The 17,583-nt window shown below is 36.8% G+C and overlaps 1 protein-coding gene across 2 annotated transcripts in view; it reads right to left on the bottom strand.

Annotated features, from left to right (window-relative positions):
• The window catches only part of CFTR (CF transmembrane conductance regulator), an 86,763-nt gene that overhangs the window by 44,231 nt on the left and 24,949 nt on the right, over positions 1–17,583 (bottom strand). For both annotated transcript variants that reach the window (XM_083860584.1, XM_083860585.1), the window contains exons 8-11: positions 15,201–15,447; positions 12,829–12,921; positions 12,095–12,277; positions 9,308–9,499 (exon numbers count right to left, since the gene is read on the bottom strand). In XM_083860584.1, coding sequence (XP_083716710.1) covers positions 9,308–9,499; positions 12,095–12,277; positions 12,829–12,921; positions 15,201–15,447 — 715 coding nt within the window. The remainder of the gene's footprint in view (positions 1–9,307; positions 9,500–12,094; positions 12,278–12,828; positions 12,922–15,200; positions 15,448–17,583) is intronic.

Here is a 17,583-nt window from a genome sequence, read left to right as displayed (position 1 = left end):
TTCTGAAAAATGTTTCCTTCTTCCTCCCCTGCAAATTGCCCTGACCTCAGGAACAGAGTGAACAATGCTGTTCAGGCTTGGAACAGTGACAGATGAAGGGTCCAGCCACTCAAGAGCTAGAAAGTGACCGCCTGGTCTGTCAGGAAATGGGAGATCCTCACAACTCTTTAATTTGATAATAGCATTTACTTCCTGACTTAGAGGATTCTGACCTTAAAATCAAGATGCTCTTACGTACGGAAAATCTACTGCAGGTGATTTTTAAATTATTCTCGTGTTAACTAGTTATTTCCCTCTTGTAAACGGAGTCACATAACCAAATCCCCAGTATTAACACAACAGCTCAAGTATTTGCAGAAAGAGGAATGTGAAAAACAGTGCCAGCAACAGTTTTAAAGAAAAATTTTCTGAATGTGACAAAATCACTTCCTATAAGTCATGAAATATTTAAAGAGGGCACATGAAATTCTGCCATAATATGTTTTTTGGCATTTCTTTGAGACAATCTGATCAGATCACTTGTGATCTCATTATATATGCAGGAGTGATGTTACTCATCTGTAACTTCAGCATTAACATAGGGGTTTGCATGATTAAGTATCCAGATCTCTAAGCTGATTTAAGCTGTTTCTCATTTCTAGCAGTACTGCAGCCTGAAATGGTGCTGCTGCCTTTGCTGCTTCCTGATTCCACTCCTTCCCAAAAAACCCAGATGAAAAACTGGGCCCAGCATGTCTTCTCCTGCAAACAGGGTAAAATCTCAGCTCTACTGAAATTCATTGCTTTAAAGGTTGTTTGATTTCATCAGATATATTTCTTTGCAGGTGTGTCAATATGGAATTTTAATCAAACTTGTAATGAGTTCCCCTCCTGCTCTCCTCTACCCTTCACCTCAAGATAATATATGGCATGGAACAGACAAAGAACTTTTCAGGCTGTAATTATAATAATTAAAAAATGCTTAGTAATTTCTTTCAAAGGCATAAACAAAGTAATGAAGTCCAATAGACACACAATGTTATTTGTTGGAACACGCATGACCTATTGTAATAAAGTACATAGGGCTGGTCCAAATACATCCTTGCTGTCATTTTATGCAGGAAGTGAAATCAAGCCAGGGACAAATCTAATGTAATGATGCTGAACAGAATGAGAGTCAGCGCATGCATAAAGCATGAAGTAGCCACTGGATTTTCTTTAACATATCTATTTCTAAATGCTTAAATTGAGAAACCGGTTGGTAACTATTCATAGGTGAAAACCTTTTTAATATCATACGTGATACCCTTTTTAATAGTTATTTGCATTTTTTTGCAGTGAAAATGCCATATTCATCTACCTCAACAGTAAAGGTATGGCCCTCATAATACCTTTGGGCTTGGTTAGGAAGAATGCAGCCAGGATAGCTTCAGGGGGAACAGGAAATATGATCTTGTTATTTAAAAAGGAAACCTCAAAATGGACTTCACACTCCAAGTCTTTTTGGTAGAGATTAATTGTTATCAGAATCATTTGATAAATCATTAGCAACAATGAAGATAATAAAGCATGACAGAAAACAGTCTACAAGAACCAAGAGTTGCTTAATATGTCCAAGGTTACTCAAACTACTCAAGCATTTCTAATGATAGAACCTAAGTATTTTATTTATGTGACTTCTTTATCTTCCTTAAATTTGTCTTTAATTATGCAGAGTTTAAATCATCTCTCTTCTGTCTTCCCTCATAAAAGACAAAACAGTCAAGAAACTGATGGAACAGGGCAGCAGTCTTGACTTTCTGCATTTCATCTTCATTCTATTTCAGTTCTCTATTTACCTTCTGTTTTTATTAGTCACCTCTACAGTCATCTCTAGCCCCTTCCTTTACTTCATTGACATTAACATTTCCTATGCTTATTTTCACAGTTCCCAGAAAATCCCCCACTCTCATTGCCACTGAAGTACTCCTTTTTTCATCATCATCATTGTTTGAATTTTTAGTTTTGAAATCAAGACTTGTGTTTCAGATTCATACCTACTACAGAATACTTCTATGACTTTTTAAAAGATTAAGAATTTTCAATAATTTCTTGTATCTTGTCTTTTAGGTAACCAGCCTGAACAAATTTGAATCCTCATTTCCCTGGGAATTAAGCCAGAAAAATTGATTTCTTCTAAGTATTTCAAATAAGTTCTTTTTAAATTTTATTTTATTTAGGTAACTCTCTTCTCTCGCCACAGTGATTCTGTAAGCCAAAGCTTTTGTTAGATTTTAGCTGAACCCTTTATGAAGGAGTCATGATCCAAAAGCACCAGCTTTGTTTTTGCAACAGTCTGTGACCTTGAACAGAGTGTCAGGCTCACCCAAAACTCACACGAATGCTGGCAAAACTTGTTTTTTCTGTGGCAAAATATTTCCTTGGAACAGATTTTTGACATGTGAAGTAGTCAGTGCACTGCATTTGGGTAGGTTAAATGCAGAGTAAGAGAATTAAATATGATTCCAGAAAAGACACAGAAGACAGGACAACATCAAAGGTAATCAATCCAGAGCCCTGTACCTAAGACAGGGAAAGGAGTAGGGAGAGCTCTCTTGACTGAAACAGTTTTGTAACTAAATTATAGCAACAGAGAATATTGTGGGTGGGGGTCTTTTATACATATTTATGTGACTACTGACAAACTTCTTGAAGTCAGTGCATTTGGGAGTTTGTCTCTAATCGAGATGTTCCCTTGCTATAAAGAAATTGTGATAGCCTCTTAACTTCCAGTTCACCCAGAAAACTCACTGTCTGCAGCTTGACAGCTGATCTGCCAATGATTTTGGGCCAGAGATAAGAACTTCAGGTAGAGGAGTCTGTGTAGGCCAGTGGATCACCCGAGTGTGGGATGGAAAAAACATAAAGCTGGTCAGCTTTGGGGCCCATGTGTCTGAGATGTAATGGTGGTAGTGGGAGATTTGATGTGGTGCTAAGACCAAGGTTGTGGGTTCAGTCCCTGGATGGGCTTAAGAGTTGGACTTGATGATCACTGTGGGTACCTTCCAACTCAGGGTATTCTGTGAATCTGTGACATATTATGTGGACTTTTGGCCTGAAGGAGGCATTTATACTCTTTTAGCTGTTTATATTAGGATGTGATAAATTTCACCTTGACATGTCAGTGGTTCTCCCCAGCTGTGAAGACAGGTTAAGTCACTTGCTCTCACATAATTTACACCATGGACATTTACCTGATTAGATAACTAAGCTACCATTTAATACCCTCTTGTAGAGAATTACATACCATAAAGCACTCTGCTCTACACTTGAACCTTTTATTGTTCCTCTCTTCTGCACACTTTGTAATCCACCCATTTCCCTTGTGAAAATGAGGCTCAAAATCACGGCACAAAGGATTTCACTCACTGACATAACATCAACACCTACTGATTTAGCCATGTGACTAAAAAAAACGAAAAAATAAAATAAAAATAAAAATAAAAATTAAAAAAAAATTAAAAAAAAAATAAAAATAAAAATAAAAAAACTTAAACCAAACCCAAAAGAACTAACCAAAAACCAACCCAAAATCAGCACACATAAAAGGAGCTGGAGCAGTACATGGGATGCAAGGATGCGTTTCTGTTTTGGAGCATTCTTGGCACTGCAGTGAACTTCTCCCTGCAGGGTGGATACTATCCTTTGCAAGGAGACATTGAACACACAGAAACACAAATGTGGGCTTGGCCTATTGACTGTCTCTTTCTATAGTTAATCTCTCCATAACTTAGTAATTAGATAAAAATTAATCTCCCAGTAAACCCAGCTCAAAACTCTACAGAATCCAGCCACAAACTTCTTCAGTGCTATTATATAATTCAATTTCACATGGAAACACTTCCTCTATTTGCATGCCACGTTAAACATTACATTCATGAGCAGCTGGTGTCTCTCAAATCAGAATGTGTGTTTACTTAGAGAGTGGTAATCTTTCAAAGGTAGTTTGCCATTATGTGTTTATGGACTCATAGGTAACTCTTGGAGGATCAAATTAATTAACTACATGGGAAAATATCTATCTCACATAACAGAAAGGTAAAACTGGAAGTTATGGAAGTATGGCATCAAAACTCATAAATTACTGGACCCACTCAAATGGGATATGATGCTTGGTTATTTTTAAACACAAATAACTATAACAGGCCTGCTTCTGTAGTCTTGATTGGTAGAATGCCTTCTCTTAGGATGAGTTTATTCAACATTAACAGCATTTAAACATGAAAATTCCTGATTCAACTGTCCAGAGGTTTTACCTGTTTAACTTATCAAGTGGTAAAATCAAACAAAAATCCAATACCCTGCATATAGCAGGCTAAATACTGATTTTTCAACCAAAATAACTGAAAATCAAGACATATTTCTTTCCTATTTTTCATAACATGAGTAAAAAGGATTTTGCAAATCTACATACTACCTACAAATTAAATCCTACAAATTTCCATTAATATTCATGTTATCCCTGCCATTTCATTAATACAACCTCCAATTAATAAGATCCTTAGGGAAGTCACACTTGTAGAACTACTTCAAATTTAGTGGCAAATTTCCATAGATATACAAACTTGGGAAATTTACTTCTCTCTGTGGCTTCTACAACATACTCAATCCTTAATCGATGTGTTAGACAAAAGTTCAGACTCTCTAGTTACAATTTTCTATTATGAATGTGATGAAAGGTACTTGATAAAAAGGGTAAACCACTTTGTCAAAAGTGCTGCTGAGTCAGCACCAATTCATGTTATCTTACTTTTTGAGTACCTTTCTACTTGCCTATGGGGACTGCCTACAAATGCACTCAGAATCCATACCAATTACATCTTGTCTGCTTGAGGTAATACCTGCAAGCTCAAAAGTACTCTTAATAAAACAATTCATTTCAAAAAACCTTCTAAATAAAGGGAAAACAGTAAGGACTACTGATTTGTGCTGGAATAGTTTACCCTAGGAGGTTAAAACCTTCACTTTCTTATTTGCTTAGTGGGACCTTAATTTTAGAGGGCATATAAAATTAGGCACTCATCCTGCTTTCTTGCTTGCTAAAATAATCACTGTTTCTCAAGAAAAGGAAAAGAGAGCAAGAAGGTAGTGGAGAAGGAACACTGTATATCTTGACAACTTTTTACTGTGATGTGTTGCAGAATGGGTCATGTAATTTAAATGTATTGGCAGTCTCTTGAGTTCAGCATCACACAAAAATATGGGTAATGTCTACAAACAACTTATATCTCATTGCAGTCATATTCAGTGTGTGCCAGGCTTTCAGAAAGAATTTTTGCCAGTAAGGCTGTTTCTTTTAGATATCAAGAGCACTAATGAAACTCTTAATGACAGTGCCTTTATCTCAACTCCAAAGCACTCTTTTTTGTTCTTTCGCCTTTTACTGCTTTTCTCTTAACCTCTTCCCATTTAGAAACTGCAGTACTGAGACCAACAGTGTAAAACATGATTTTAACTCTTCTGATGCTCTACTTACTCTCAAAGGAAAAACACAACCAAGAAATGTAATTTTAATCAAGTTCTGAATAATTTTACATACATAAAACAGGCTAAAGTATCATAACAAATATACATAAAAAGATAAGTTTCGAAAGTATCTTAGGCATACTTTCGCTGATGCATGGAGATGCAGTTGAGAACCCATCTCATGATTCTTCAGTATTATGTACCTGTACAGTGACAGCCTGAAATTATGAGAAGCAGTGGTACTTAGATCTGACAAACTTCCCCCACTGAGCCTTCCACACATGACTGTCTTTATGGAGCATTTCCACAACTCAGATCTTGTACATTCAGACTGGGTTGCACTATGGTGTCCCTTGCCCCTGCTCTCCCCATGTGCCAGAAAACACCACAAAGAAGAGCTGTGAGGACCAGGGACCATGAATGAAACCTGTGACACTCTACTGCTGTCACATGTATCATCAAGTGGAACTACACTCCAAGGAGCACTATGAAGACAGACACTTCCTACCCACCGACTCACAGAACTGTATCTACTGCAGGACAGTTCCCTGCGCCTGACCGCCCCTCAGTCACACACATGTCTCAGGGTCGTTGGGTGGGAAAACAGCCACGCTGTGTATGAGAAAAAAGGATGCTTGAGAGACATGTACACACTAACTAAGCTTTTAACCTCAGGCACAGACTTACATCCTAGTGCTTTGTGCCCTACACAAACACTACTTTGTCAAACTATCTTGCCAGAGCATTTACAAGGTATGCAGATCTCAAATATATCATAACAATTTTCTTTTTAATCTTCATTTTCTGTTTCACAGTACATCATGAACAGGTATAGTGGTACAACTGGAGAGTAGGTGAATTGCATCAAGGCGACAAGATTAAGAAGCTGAAGGGAGAAATCTCTTATGAGAGTTAAGGAAGCAGAAATGTTCAGAAACTTCATAAAAGAAAGAAAAGAAATCCTTTTGTTGCTCAGTTTCACTGTTTTTCAATAATACTTTTTGTGATTAATCAAAATTACCTGGAGAAGAAATCATCTTTCTAACCTTCCTTTTGATGAGTCCATACACAAATAGAAAAAAAATGCAAAGCTGTGAGATTATCTTTTAGAACAACATAAAAATTTCTTCCATTCAAGAAAAACCTACCAAAGCAAACCTGTTGTTTAGATAATGGCTAAAATAACCAGATTTTCCATTCTCTACAACTTTACAGAATCTAACATAAGACACATTCTAACCGCTGAATAAAGATCTGATTTCCCATACAGGGAAAATTCTTGGACACCTAAAATATGGAAAACTCTGGGAAATATTTACTTGCAGTTTCTATCTTTCATAGTTACTTAGAGATAAATTTGATCTTTCATAGTTACTTACAAATTTGCTTTGCATACTTAGCAACTCTAAAGAGGCTCTGATACCTCCTTAGTAAATTAAATACATACCAAATCAAAAAAGTCAGGCAGGAGAATGTAGCACTGACTTTGGTGAAAATTCTCAAGCACCCCAAATTATTTGAGTTATGCTTCTGTAATATCATTTCCATGTCTCTATACACCTAAAACAAAGTGGAGAGCACCAAAAGGTGATATCACCTGGCTTCAGTACCCTGTTCTGCTGCATACAAGGACAGTCTACTCACTGTCTGTCTGGAAGCCTCAAACCCACATAAACAGCATTATGTGACCCACACAGAGTGACCTGCAGTATTATATTGACACTAAAAAGAAGGGAAGAAGGGGGAAAGAAATCAAATTTACCAGCTGGACAAGATCTTCAGATGCTTCCTCTATAGGTTGATGGTAGAAGTGGCAAAGTAAAAGGGACACTTCATGGGTGCCCCATTACTCTTTATCCTACTAACACATCTATTTGCCCACTAGGTCAAAGAAGATGTCTTTGTACTCCAAAAGCATTTTGATGAGTATGGAGCTTGGAAATAAATCTGACTTAGCCATTGTTAAGAGCTCTACATTAAGTGACTTGGAGCACATGAGCAATAAGGAAATAAACTCTCTTGTATCACCAGTCCTTGGTTTCTTGAAGGCTCCACATAAGAACTAGACTCAGCAGGCCTGTTTTCAGGTGGAATATATAACTACCTAGGAAGATTGCAGAGAAGGGGGCAGAGTGAACTCAGGCAAAACCCCTCTGGTTTCTCCTTTCTGAACAACAAGAACAAAGACACACACACAAACTCCAATGCAAAGCACCAATATAATAAACCCCTAAAAGGTCACATGTGGAATAAACAGGGAATTAATATCTGAAATCCATCCTTCAATCTGCTATACTGAGTCTTATTTGGTAACTAACACATGAAAGCTAAAAAGTCAAGAAAGCATAATAATAGCAATAAGGTAATGCATTTGGCTTCCATCCAGACTATTCTGCCTTCTCTTCAGCCCAATTTATTCAGTCAAGGAGAAAAAAAAAACATATAAGTATCAAACCTGATCTCAAATAAGAAGCCCTGCCAGGAGGTGAAGCATATCACTCTGCACAGAAATAGATCAAATCTGGCTCGACTGAGCCTGCATGGAGAACAAAGGAGCTGCATCTTACTGAGACACAGAGTCATCCCATGACCCCTGAGACACCGAGCTGTCCCACCAGCACTGAGACCCTCAGCCACCAGTAACCATCTGCTGCTCTGGGAAGGGCCTGGCTTGGGAAGCCTCCTTGAGTAAGGACAGTTTTGAACTGCTGAAGCCAGTTGTTTCTTGGAGCTTTGGCATTAATTATAACTTTCACCTGGGGTTTTAACTGGGGTTAAGGACAACTCTACAGAAAGCCTGACACAGAAGTTGTTAATTCTCCTGTCTTCAGGAGCTTCCAAAGAGATTTCCAGCAAACCAAATCAAAAATCCAAACATAAGCTGAAATGGCCAGGAACATATAGGGCAATATTACTTGATCACTTAATTATAATTTGCTCTGAGATAAAATGCAGTAGCAACCTTATCTTATTTTTAAACAAACTGGCTATGGTTTCTTGCTTGACTGGTGCTAAGGAAAAATATGTCTCATGTGGCTAAAAGAAAAACCCTATTCAGCACAGTTAAATATTTACTGATTTTATTTGTATATTACAGAAAAAAAAATCTTAAGGCATAGGATATTTTGCAAAGGTTTCAAATGCTGGCTCCTTTTGTATCTTGCTATGTGTAAAATATATTTCCCTATACTACCCTCTGTCAATATCAAACACATACAAAGACATTTTAATGTGATTGTACTCATTGTGGACTGCATGTCGCATAAGGATGGATCCTGCAATTATTTCCAGTGTAAGAACTTTTAGTATATATACAGAAGAAAATCCAAAATTTAGTCAAAAAATTCCTACTAAACAATTCAGATTTATGCCACAAAGTTCCAGTCATCCCTGGAGCCATTTTTGAAGTGCAAAAGAAAGGAGAAAAATAGGTTAATTTCCAAAACTGTAAGGAAAAACTTCTTTATGTGAAAGAAATATGACAAAACATATTTAGGAATAATACATTTGTACATAATTTCTTTAAGATCTGTAGGTTAACTCAGGTTTTTAACTAGCAAGGAAGGCTGAGAAGGCAGATACCATACAATATCTGAGCCAGCTTACTTAGCTTCTGTTGTGTAAACTACCAGAACTGTCAGTCAGTGTATCTCCCAAGCAGCTGGCTACAAGATGACTTGCAATTCCACCAAATCAGGATGTCAGGCTGAGTTCCTTAAATCTCAGAAATTTCTCACTTGCTTTAAGCCCCGTTCCCATACCTTTTCTTTGGGGTTTTTCACTTGGGTAGGGTCACAGGTCTTAAAAGTCTTAGATGACTAACCTCTTCTAGTTGGCAGGCTTTGATGACACTCTTGTACCGGTATTCATCGTAGGATATACCAAAAATTATGTTTTCTTTTATTGTTCCAGGCATGATCCAGGAAACTTGAGGTGAAAAGGATATCCTTCCACTGTGTTTAATTTTACCCTGCGAAGGCTCCAATTCCCCCATTATCAACATCAGAAGAGAAGTCTGAAAAAACATTAACATTTGATTAATATATCAGAGATCTGTACAACAAAAAGAAATGTTGAACAAAGAGTCACTCTGCTAAGTCACTTAAATGGCACATTTTTCTCATCAAGAGTGTCCCTGAAAGTATTGATTTAGTGCAAACTGCAATTAGTGGAGATTTTTATGATATGTGTGATTCTGAAAGGCCTCTAGTATAAGAGAAACTTAATTCAATAAATGATAAAAATTGTGTAAGGTATCTTGTAAAAAAAGGCACGCTGCTGCAAAAGTATGTCATTTTAATGAAGCTATCAATAATTTTACAAGGTAAAAATCTATCTGTGAAACACATACAGACATAAGGTACTAGTATTTATAGAGAATTCTATTTGATTTTTCACATTATCAGTGACTATTTTGTTTATTCTTTGTACAACAATTCATGTTTATAATTTTGCTAGTGCTTATAAGTGTTTTATCTGTATTGCCTTGAAAAATGCAATTTCTTTGTGTAAGCATATACAATTGCTCAGTATGATCTGAATTTTCCTCTGTAACTGTTAACTCATTTACGTGAATGCATGACCTAAGTATATTTACTATTTCCCTTCATAAAAGAATTGATTGCAATTTCAGCACTGACATGTTATAATTTCAAAGTTAATCAGTAGCTTGTAGTAACCTTGTCACACATCATTGGCTACTAGATCAAAGAATAGAATTGAGAAATACACGGAAAAATATGTTACAGAGCCATTGCAGTGGTGTTCTTAACATTAATAAACAGTCAACAAAGTTGGGACGTAACAACCAAAGATCTAAAAAATCTGTCTAAGTCACAGTTTCATGTTGTCAAGCCCAGAGATCCTTTTGCAAGTTATGCAATATACTGGGGGAATCTCATAAGATTCCTTCCCTTATACTAGAATCTGACTTTTCCAAAATGCAGAGTAAGAAGTTCCCAATCTTGCAAAGGACATCTGCTTGGTATGTTTTGTACACTGGGTGTTAAAACACAGCATCTTGTGCCATTTAACACAAATTAGAAAACAAAACAAAATCAAAACAAACCCTATCTAGTACTGAAATAATATTAAAGAGCTGATGGGAGGCTTCATACCTGTTATAGATTAAATAGTTAATACAGATAAAATTGTGCAGTCTGTTTCACAGGCCTGACAATTCCTGGAATATACAGTAACAGCCTCAAGCACCATGAAGGAGCTCTTACATCAAGAAGATGTAAAGGAAGGGCAGTATTTTTTGGGAGGTGGTGGGTGGCAGGCAAATCTTATTTTTTGAGTTTTATAATATTAACTTTTTGAGTTAATATTATAAGGCTTTTATTTTTATTGCCTTGGGAAATGCAATTTTTTTATATGCATATACTCACATAGACTGTTCAGTGTAATCTGAATTTTCCTCAATTTCCTATGTAGCAGAATAGAGGGGATATACATACATCCTTCAGCTTTTTCTAGTTCACATTTCTATACTACAATTACCAGCAATAGCAATAGATAAACTATTCTGTTAATTCAGAAGTATCACAGTAAAATGCACCTTAACATATCATTTTGAGGATAATCCCATGTTCTGAGCACCTTGCTCTCTCTTGTGGGGATCATTAGTGAAAAATAAGAAGCCTCGATCATACTGAAATTGAAGGGTCCTTTGTCACTGACTCCAGCAGACCAAAGATTTTTACCCCATGCAAGTAAAAGAAATCTTAATATTTTCACCTATAATTTATTAAACAGGAGAAGCATAATGAACATTTGTTTTAACATTCACATCTCCTTTAAAAACCCAGTGAAGATGAAAGATGCATCAAGACTCATCTAATTACTTGCTGTTCAAAGTGAAAGAGTATCACAGTTCAACTCATTTTATATTACTGATGTTAATTGGACGTGTCATCTGCAAACTAAATGCATTGATAACATTTTGGGGTAGTAAAATGATGAATAATCTAAACCACAAGTTTTCACAGGAAACCACCAATTTCAGCAGCATCTGGGTCTCAGGAAGCCCAAGCGAGTCACTATAGGAACCAGAGCTAAGTGATCAGGTACACCACATGTCTAGGACATACCTGGCTATATTCCTGTCAGCCTTGTCTGGTTACAAACCATCTTGTGCTCAATTTTTCCTTAAAAAGTTAGCAAAGCAGAAGGAAAAAAAAAAGCTTTCTAGCACACTGAGCCATCAGAATATCTATTCTATATTCTTCATTTTTTTTAAAGGCAGAGAGATTCTCATCATGAGCCTTAACTTTAGGTTTCAGTTTGCATTACTCCTGTAAAATTTCCTTTTACTTCCAAAGGAAAATGATTTGGTCATTAAATTGCTAGTTCCTTATAATTCTGTAACCTTCTATTACAAAAAATATCGAGCAAACTCTATCTCATATTGGCCACAGTATAAAACCTCAAGTAACTATTTTAGTGAAACTTGCAGATTATCCATACTTTTTCCTGCAGCCATCATTTCTGCAGCAAGCACAGAGATTGCAAGAATACAGTAAAAATACAGGTAACAATACAGGTCACAACACAGTATTATTCCTTATAGTTATTAAGACTCTTGTTGAACCAGCAGAAACAGAAATACCTTGCCTGCTCCAGTAGATCCAGAAACAGCTAATAGTTGCCCCTTCTCAATCTTGAAATTTATATCCTGAAGAACAGGAGAGGCATGAAGGGGAAAATTACTGAAGAAGAGATTGTTGTCAGTGCTAGGAGCTTTGCTGTTGTTGTTTTCCTGGTTTGCTTTTACAAACAGCTCTCCAATTCCCTGCAACATACATGGATTTGATGTACATATATTTGAAGTACATTAAAAATAAATAAAATAAAATGCATATGCAGAGATGTATATTGTACTATGGATTTATGAAAACATATGAACTTACTTTTCTCATGTTAATTTGTCTACCAATAAAATACTCATTATATTCTTAAATATACTTTTTTTTAAATGTACATATTGGACTTGTACTAAAATTTGTGGACACAAACAAAATTTGCTTATTATAGAACTGTTTTCCAATGTTTATACATGCCATAGCCTGATCCTGTTTTCAGGCTGGCCTAAGTCAGTAATAACTACTTATTACAGGCCTTAAGACTTATTAAAAGGTTTTTTCCAAAGTTTCTCAGCTGTGGATAATTTGATATCATGCATTAATTACTTGCTAAATATTCCTTACCTGGTGAGAGCTGAAGCTAGTTAAAATGAAAGAGTGTAGGCTGCCCTTTTTAGAGAGCATCATGGCAAATTTTTTTTTTTTTTTTTTTTTAAAGATACACTCTGTGTTTTAATATAATTTGGGTAAAAGTACCAACCTCATCCCAAAAAGCTGTTACTTTGTCCAGCTCAACCCCAGTGGTTGTTAGATTATACTCCAGAGCTTTATATTCTTTTTTCAGCAAGAAATCCTAGAAACACCATGAAAGCAGATGAACAAGTAAGGGACAAGATCATATCTCACAAAGCAGTCCATATTTGCCTACACAGAGCACTAATACTTCTGGTGGCACTTTTGCTTCCAGTGCTTTCAGCAGAGGCACAAATATAAATCATACAACATTTCTGGATGCAGAAGGAAATGTTTTTGAAACTACCAATTCTTTCATTGCTCGTGAAAACATAGCCATAAAGATATTTGGTTCTGATTTAGAAAGAATATCAAAACTTGGCACTTGTTTTGCTTTCAGAACTTGTGTCTGGCAAGATCACCCCTCTGAGTTTAACCCTTTTCAAATAAAGCTTTGGTTTTGGAGTAAGATATAGAAGGTTGTACTCTGGTAAACAGTGAAACAAAGCAGCTACATGCTGGTGTCTCCCTTTTCTAAATCTGCAAGAGGTTAAAAGAATTGGAATGATCTCTCCACCAACAAAAATAAAAGGCAGTTAATGATCCTGGCAAGTGCAGCACTGATGTAGTGTAATTTCAAATGACACGGTGCTCATGTTGCCTTCTAGGATAGCATTAGGAAATAAGACTAAGCCTATTCTAAAGTAGGAAAGACAGCCTCTCTATTCCATTATGTTATTAAGGTTATATAGTCTGTAGATATTGTCTCCTCCAAATCCTACTTTTTTAAACTTTATGGAAGCAAATTGATCTACATGGGCAATACAATGGAAAAACTAAGCAGACTCATGGGGAAATCAGTTCTCAACAGTACACTTGCAAATTTTCCAAGTAGAACAAGAAGAAGGGTTCTGTTTGCATAACAATTGAGCAGCTGATTAAAAGAGCAGGAACTGAAAAACTGCAAGGCAAGGTACACATGGTTTATTTAAAAAAAAAAAAAGAAAATTATGGCTATGCTTTCATAACAAACGGGTCATCCAGTGGAGTTCCTGGAGCAGTGATAGTCAGAGAGAGCACATTGATTCTGAAATAGCATGGTCTAAAAACCATGTGAAAATACAATCACCCAGGGGATATACCTGGCCCATTCAACTCTCTAAACTGATGTAGAAATTAAATCAGAGATATATGAGTGCTTTATTATTCTTATTTATGTTTCTTAAAACTAGTAAAGGGTTTTGGTGTTCTGCAATTCTGTCCTGTCTGTCTATGGGGACTATACTGAACCTGCCACATAGAGATGATTATTTATGGATTCTGGAGCCCTCATTTGCTAACACCTCCAAAAACAAGTATTCAGTGAAGTGAGGGCAATGTTGTGACAACTGGGTTGGCCAGATCTGTGACTGTGTCCAGGGCATTGGACACACTCTTCCAGGAAACAGGAGAGACAGGATACTTCCACTAATTCCTAGGGAATCTAAGAGAACAAGGAAAGCCCATTATGAGACCTAACAAGGCAGATTTCTGAATGTCAAATAGAAAGGTTTATGGCTAGATGTCTTAATTTCCTGGCCAGTTGAAAGTCATCAAAATCCTACACCTACTTCTTATTCTAGACTGAGGTTCAGACATCTGATTCAGATCTTTAGGTTCTGTATGAGTTATTTTTATCACACTAAAAATAATAAAATCTATGTTCTACAAAAACCCCCATATCTATAAATATACAATGAAAAAGGTCTAAGATTTCACCCCAAAATAGTGTAAGAATTCTCTTCCTAGGGAGTAATTTCAGAAAAGCAGATAAAAAAGACAGAGTTAATGAGAATCCACCCTAATTTTACTCTGCAGATAAGCCTCTCATGCTGGTACATGAGCAAGTGATCTCAGTAGGTAAGGTGGGTAATAATTATTTGACTGCTATCTTAATTATGTTTGCTACTAATGAATGAGATGCACATTCGCATAAAATGCACAGTCTCCTGCTGTTGTTGCCACTAATATCTAGAAAAACAGAAGATCTGCGACTGAAGCTCCTGGAAGCCATACTATATAAAACACGCACTAATTTTGAACTTCCTTTCCTGAAGGAAAAAACTTCTCTTAAGCATCACAAGTTATGATTTTAATAAGTTTCTTGTCCTGCAATGAACAAGAACTAAATGTCACTGTTTCAGAAAAAAAGCAGAAAGCAGGTAGCATGGTTATGTGTGGTTATGCCGCCTGGGGAACAATATCAAGATTTATAATGACACTTCATGGTGTGTAGTCAAAGCAACACATATTCAAAAAGTCTGCATAAATGCTGTGTGCTTTTGCTGATCAGCTGACAAGATAACACGATATAAAGAATTGGCTTACGTACTTGGGAAGATTTTAGTCTCTGTACCCTACCTGTATCTTGTTTATTGCTCCAATAGAGTCATACCAGGTCTGGACAGAGCCGGGAAACTGCCTGGTCACTGTCATTCGAAGAACAATGCAGAAGGAAATGGTGGTAAATATTTTTCGGAGAATAATTCCTTTAATCAGAGCATACGGAAGCACAGCTAAGAACACCACAAAAAAGCCTGAGAAGAAGAAGGCTGAGCTGTTGAAATATCTCACATAAGCAGCTTTTCGTGTAAGCTTCAGTTCAGTTCTGTTAAAAAAAAAAAAAAATAGTGTAGGATTTCACAGTTTACAAATTACAAATATTTTGGATGGAACTGATGGCATAACAATTAACTCAGGGGCTCATTCATCCTTATTTTCTAGAATTGCAGCTAAAAATTAAGTCTCCAAACTGGTTTTGGGCCTAAAAATCATTAGAGTCAAATTTTTGACATCCATGTTAAGAGATGTCAGACAAAGTAACAATAATCTGTCATGATTTACATACCCAATATGCCACAAGCCTCTACAATTCCTGGAACAACCAACCTCAAGCATCTAACATTGTGGTATGTGATGTACTCCCTGAAGCATCATCCCATACTCATTTAGATGCATAACTCCTCCAGAAAAAAGATACTTTGAAATGCCAGATGTGCTATATGTTACCACAGAAAAACCTTAACAATAGACAATCTGTTTATAAAGTCATCTTCTTTTGCATGGCAACCTACTAATGGCTTCACCCATGAATTAAGGTGCCACTTAACCTCCATTTAAGAGGTGGAAGGCAGGGAGTCTGCTCTCCACCCTCCTTTCTCCATAGAAGCTCAGTCTACAGAGAATCTTACTGACTCCAGTGCAATCAGGAATGCACTAACAACTTTTTCAGTATGTTCTGAAGTACAATGTTTTCAGTATGTTCCTACAGACTGATGCAGCCACAAGCAAAAGTTTCCCAGAGGTGGTTCTGTCTGTGATACAGACTTGAAAGCTCTGTAGATTATACACTTACTTGGAACACGTCTTGCTGATGTAATATGAGTACTTGGAAAGAGATGTAAGGGACCCTACGAGCCTTGTGCACATACAGAATGCAGAGCACTGTATGCCTGGTTTTGGAGTGATGCTGCAGGAACCAGTACTAATACACAAGCTTGAGATCCTTCACTTTATATAAAGATGTGTCTCTGCTGGCAAAGTACAGACACTTCCAACCTTCACTTTCTCCAGTGCTATGCCATGGTTCAGAGGAACAGTTTGGTGGGGTGGTTTTTTTACTTCTCTGAATACATTGCATAGCCCATCGGACTGCAGGTATGTTTATTCAGGCATCTGTTATGAACAGTTATTTTCAGTGCAGACTTAAGAGGTCACAGAGTAGACAGCCCATATTGGTGCCTCTGAAGCTGATTAAACTGGCTTGTATCAGAAAACACCAGGATGCAAAAATGCTTTTGTGATGACTGAATTATAACAGACTGGCTAAAACACAGACATGGCTTCAAGCACAAGGTCTTGTTTCCTAGCAGTTTAACAAGCCAAATGACTGGGAAGTCCAGCAGAGCTGATTCTGCAAGCCAAATTCAATTGAAGCTCTGATATTTCTGGGTTGACTTGCTGTGGTGATGTTTTTACAAAGTGATCTGCTGGAAGGCTTAAAAAAATACAGAAGAATCATAGAATTATAGGATGGTTTGTGTTGGAAGGGACTTTCAAGATCATTCAGTTCATACCCTCTGCCCAAAAGCAGGGACACCTTCCACTAGACCAGGCTGCTCCATGCCCCATCCAGCCTGACCTTAAACATTTCCAGGGATGGGGCATCCACAGCTTTTATGGGCAACGTCTGCCAGTGCCTCAGCACCCTCACAGGGAAGAACTGCTTCCTAATATCTAATCTAAATCCACCCTCCTTCAGTTCAAAGCCATTCCCCTTTGTCCTATCACTATGTACCCTTGCAAAACATCCCTCTCCTGATTTCTTGTAGAGTCCATTCAGGTACTGAAAGGCCACAATAAGGTGTGCCCAGTGCCTTCTCTTCTCCAGGCTGAATAATTCCAATTATCTCAGCCTTTCTTCACAGGAGAAGTACTCTGATTTTGTAATATTGCTAGCATTCTTGTCTTTTAAAAATCCATGCACCATACAATAAAAAAATAACTCTAATTAATTACCTCTTTAATTAACTAATTAAAGCATTACAAAATTATATAACTTATATTTCTTTAAATCATTATAGAAAATATAGATAATAAAATAACAGTCCAATTTCCAGATTTCTGTGACCAGTTTGTGGATCACAATTTATTTAATCAATTTCTAGCGGATTTGCTAGCATGATGCACCCTCAAATTTCCTAAGCAATACATGTGACCTTGTGACATCAGAGGAATCCTAAAC

This window comes from Zosterops lateralis (genome assembly GCF_965231275.1).
Source record: "Zosterops lateralis genome assembly, chromosome: 4".
Lineage (NCBI taxonomy): Eukaryota > Metazoa > Chordata > Aves > Passeriformes > Zosteropidae > Zosterops > Zosterops lateralis.
This window is presented reverse-complemented; position numbering and strand designations above follow the sequence as displayed.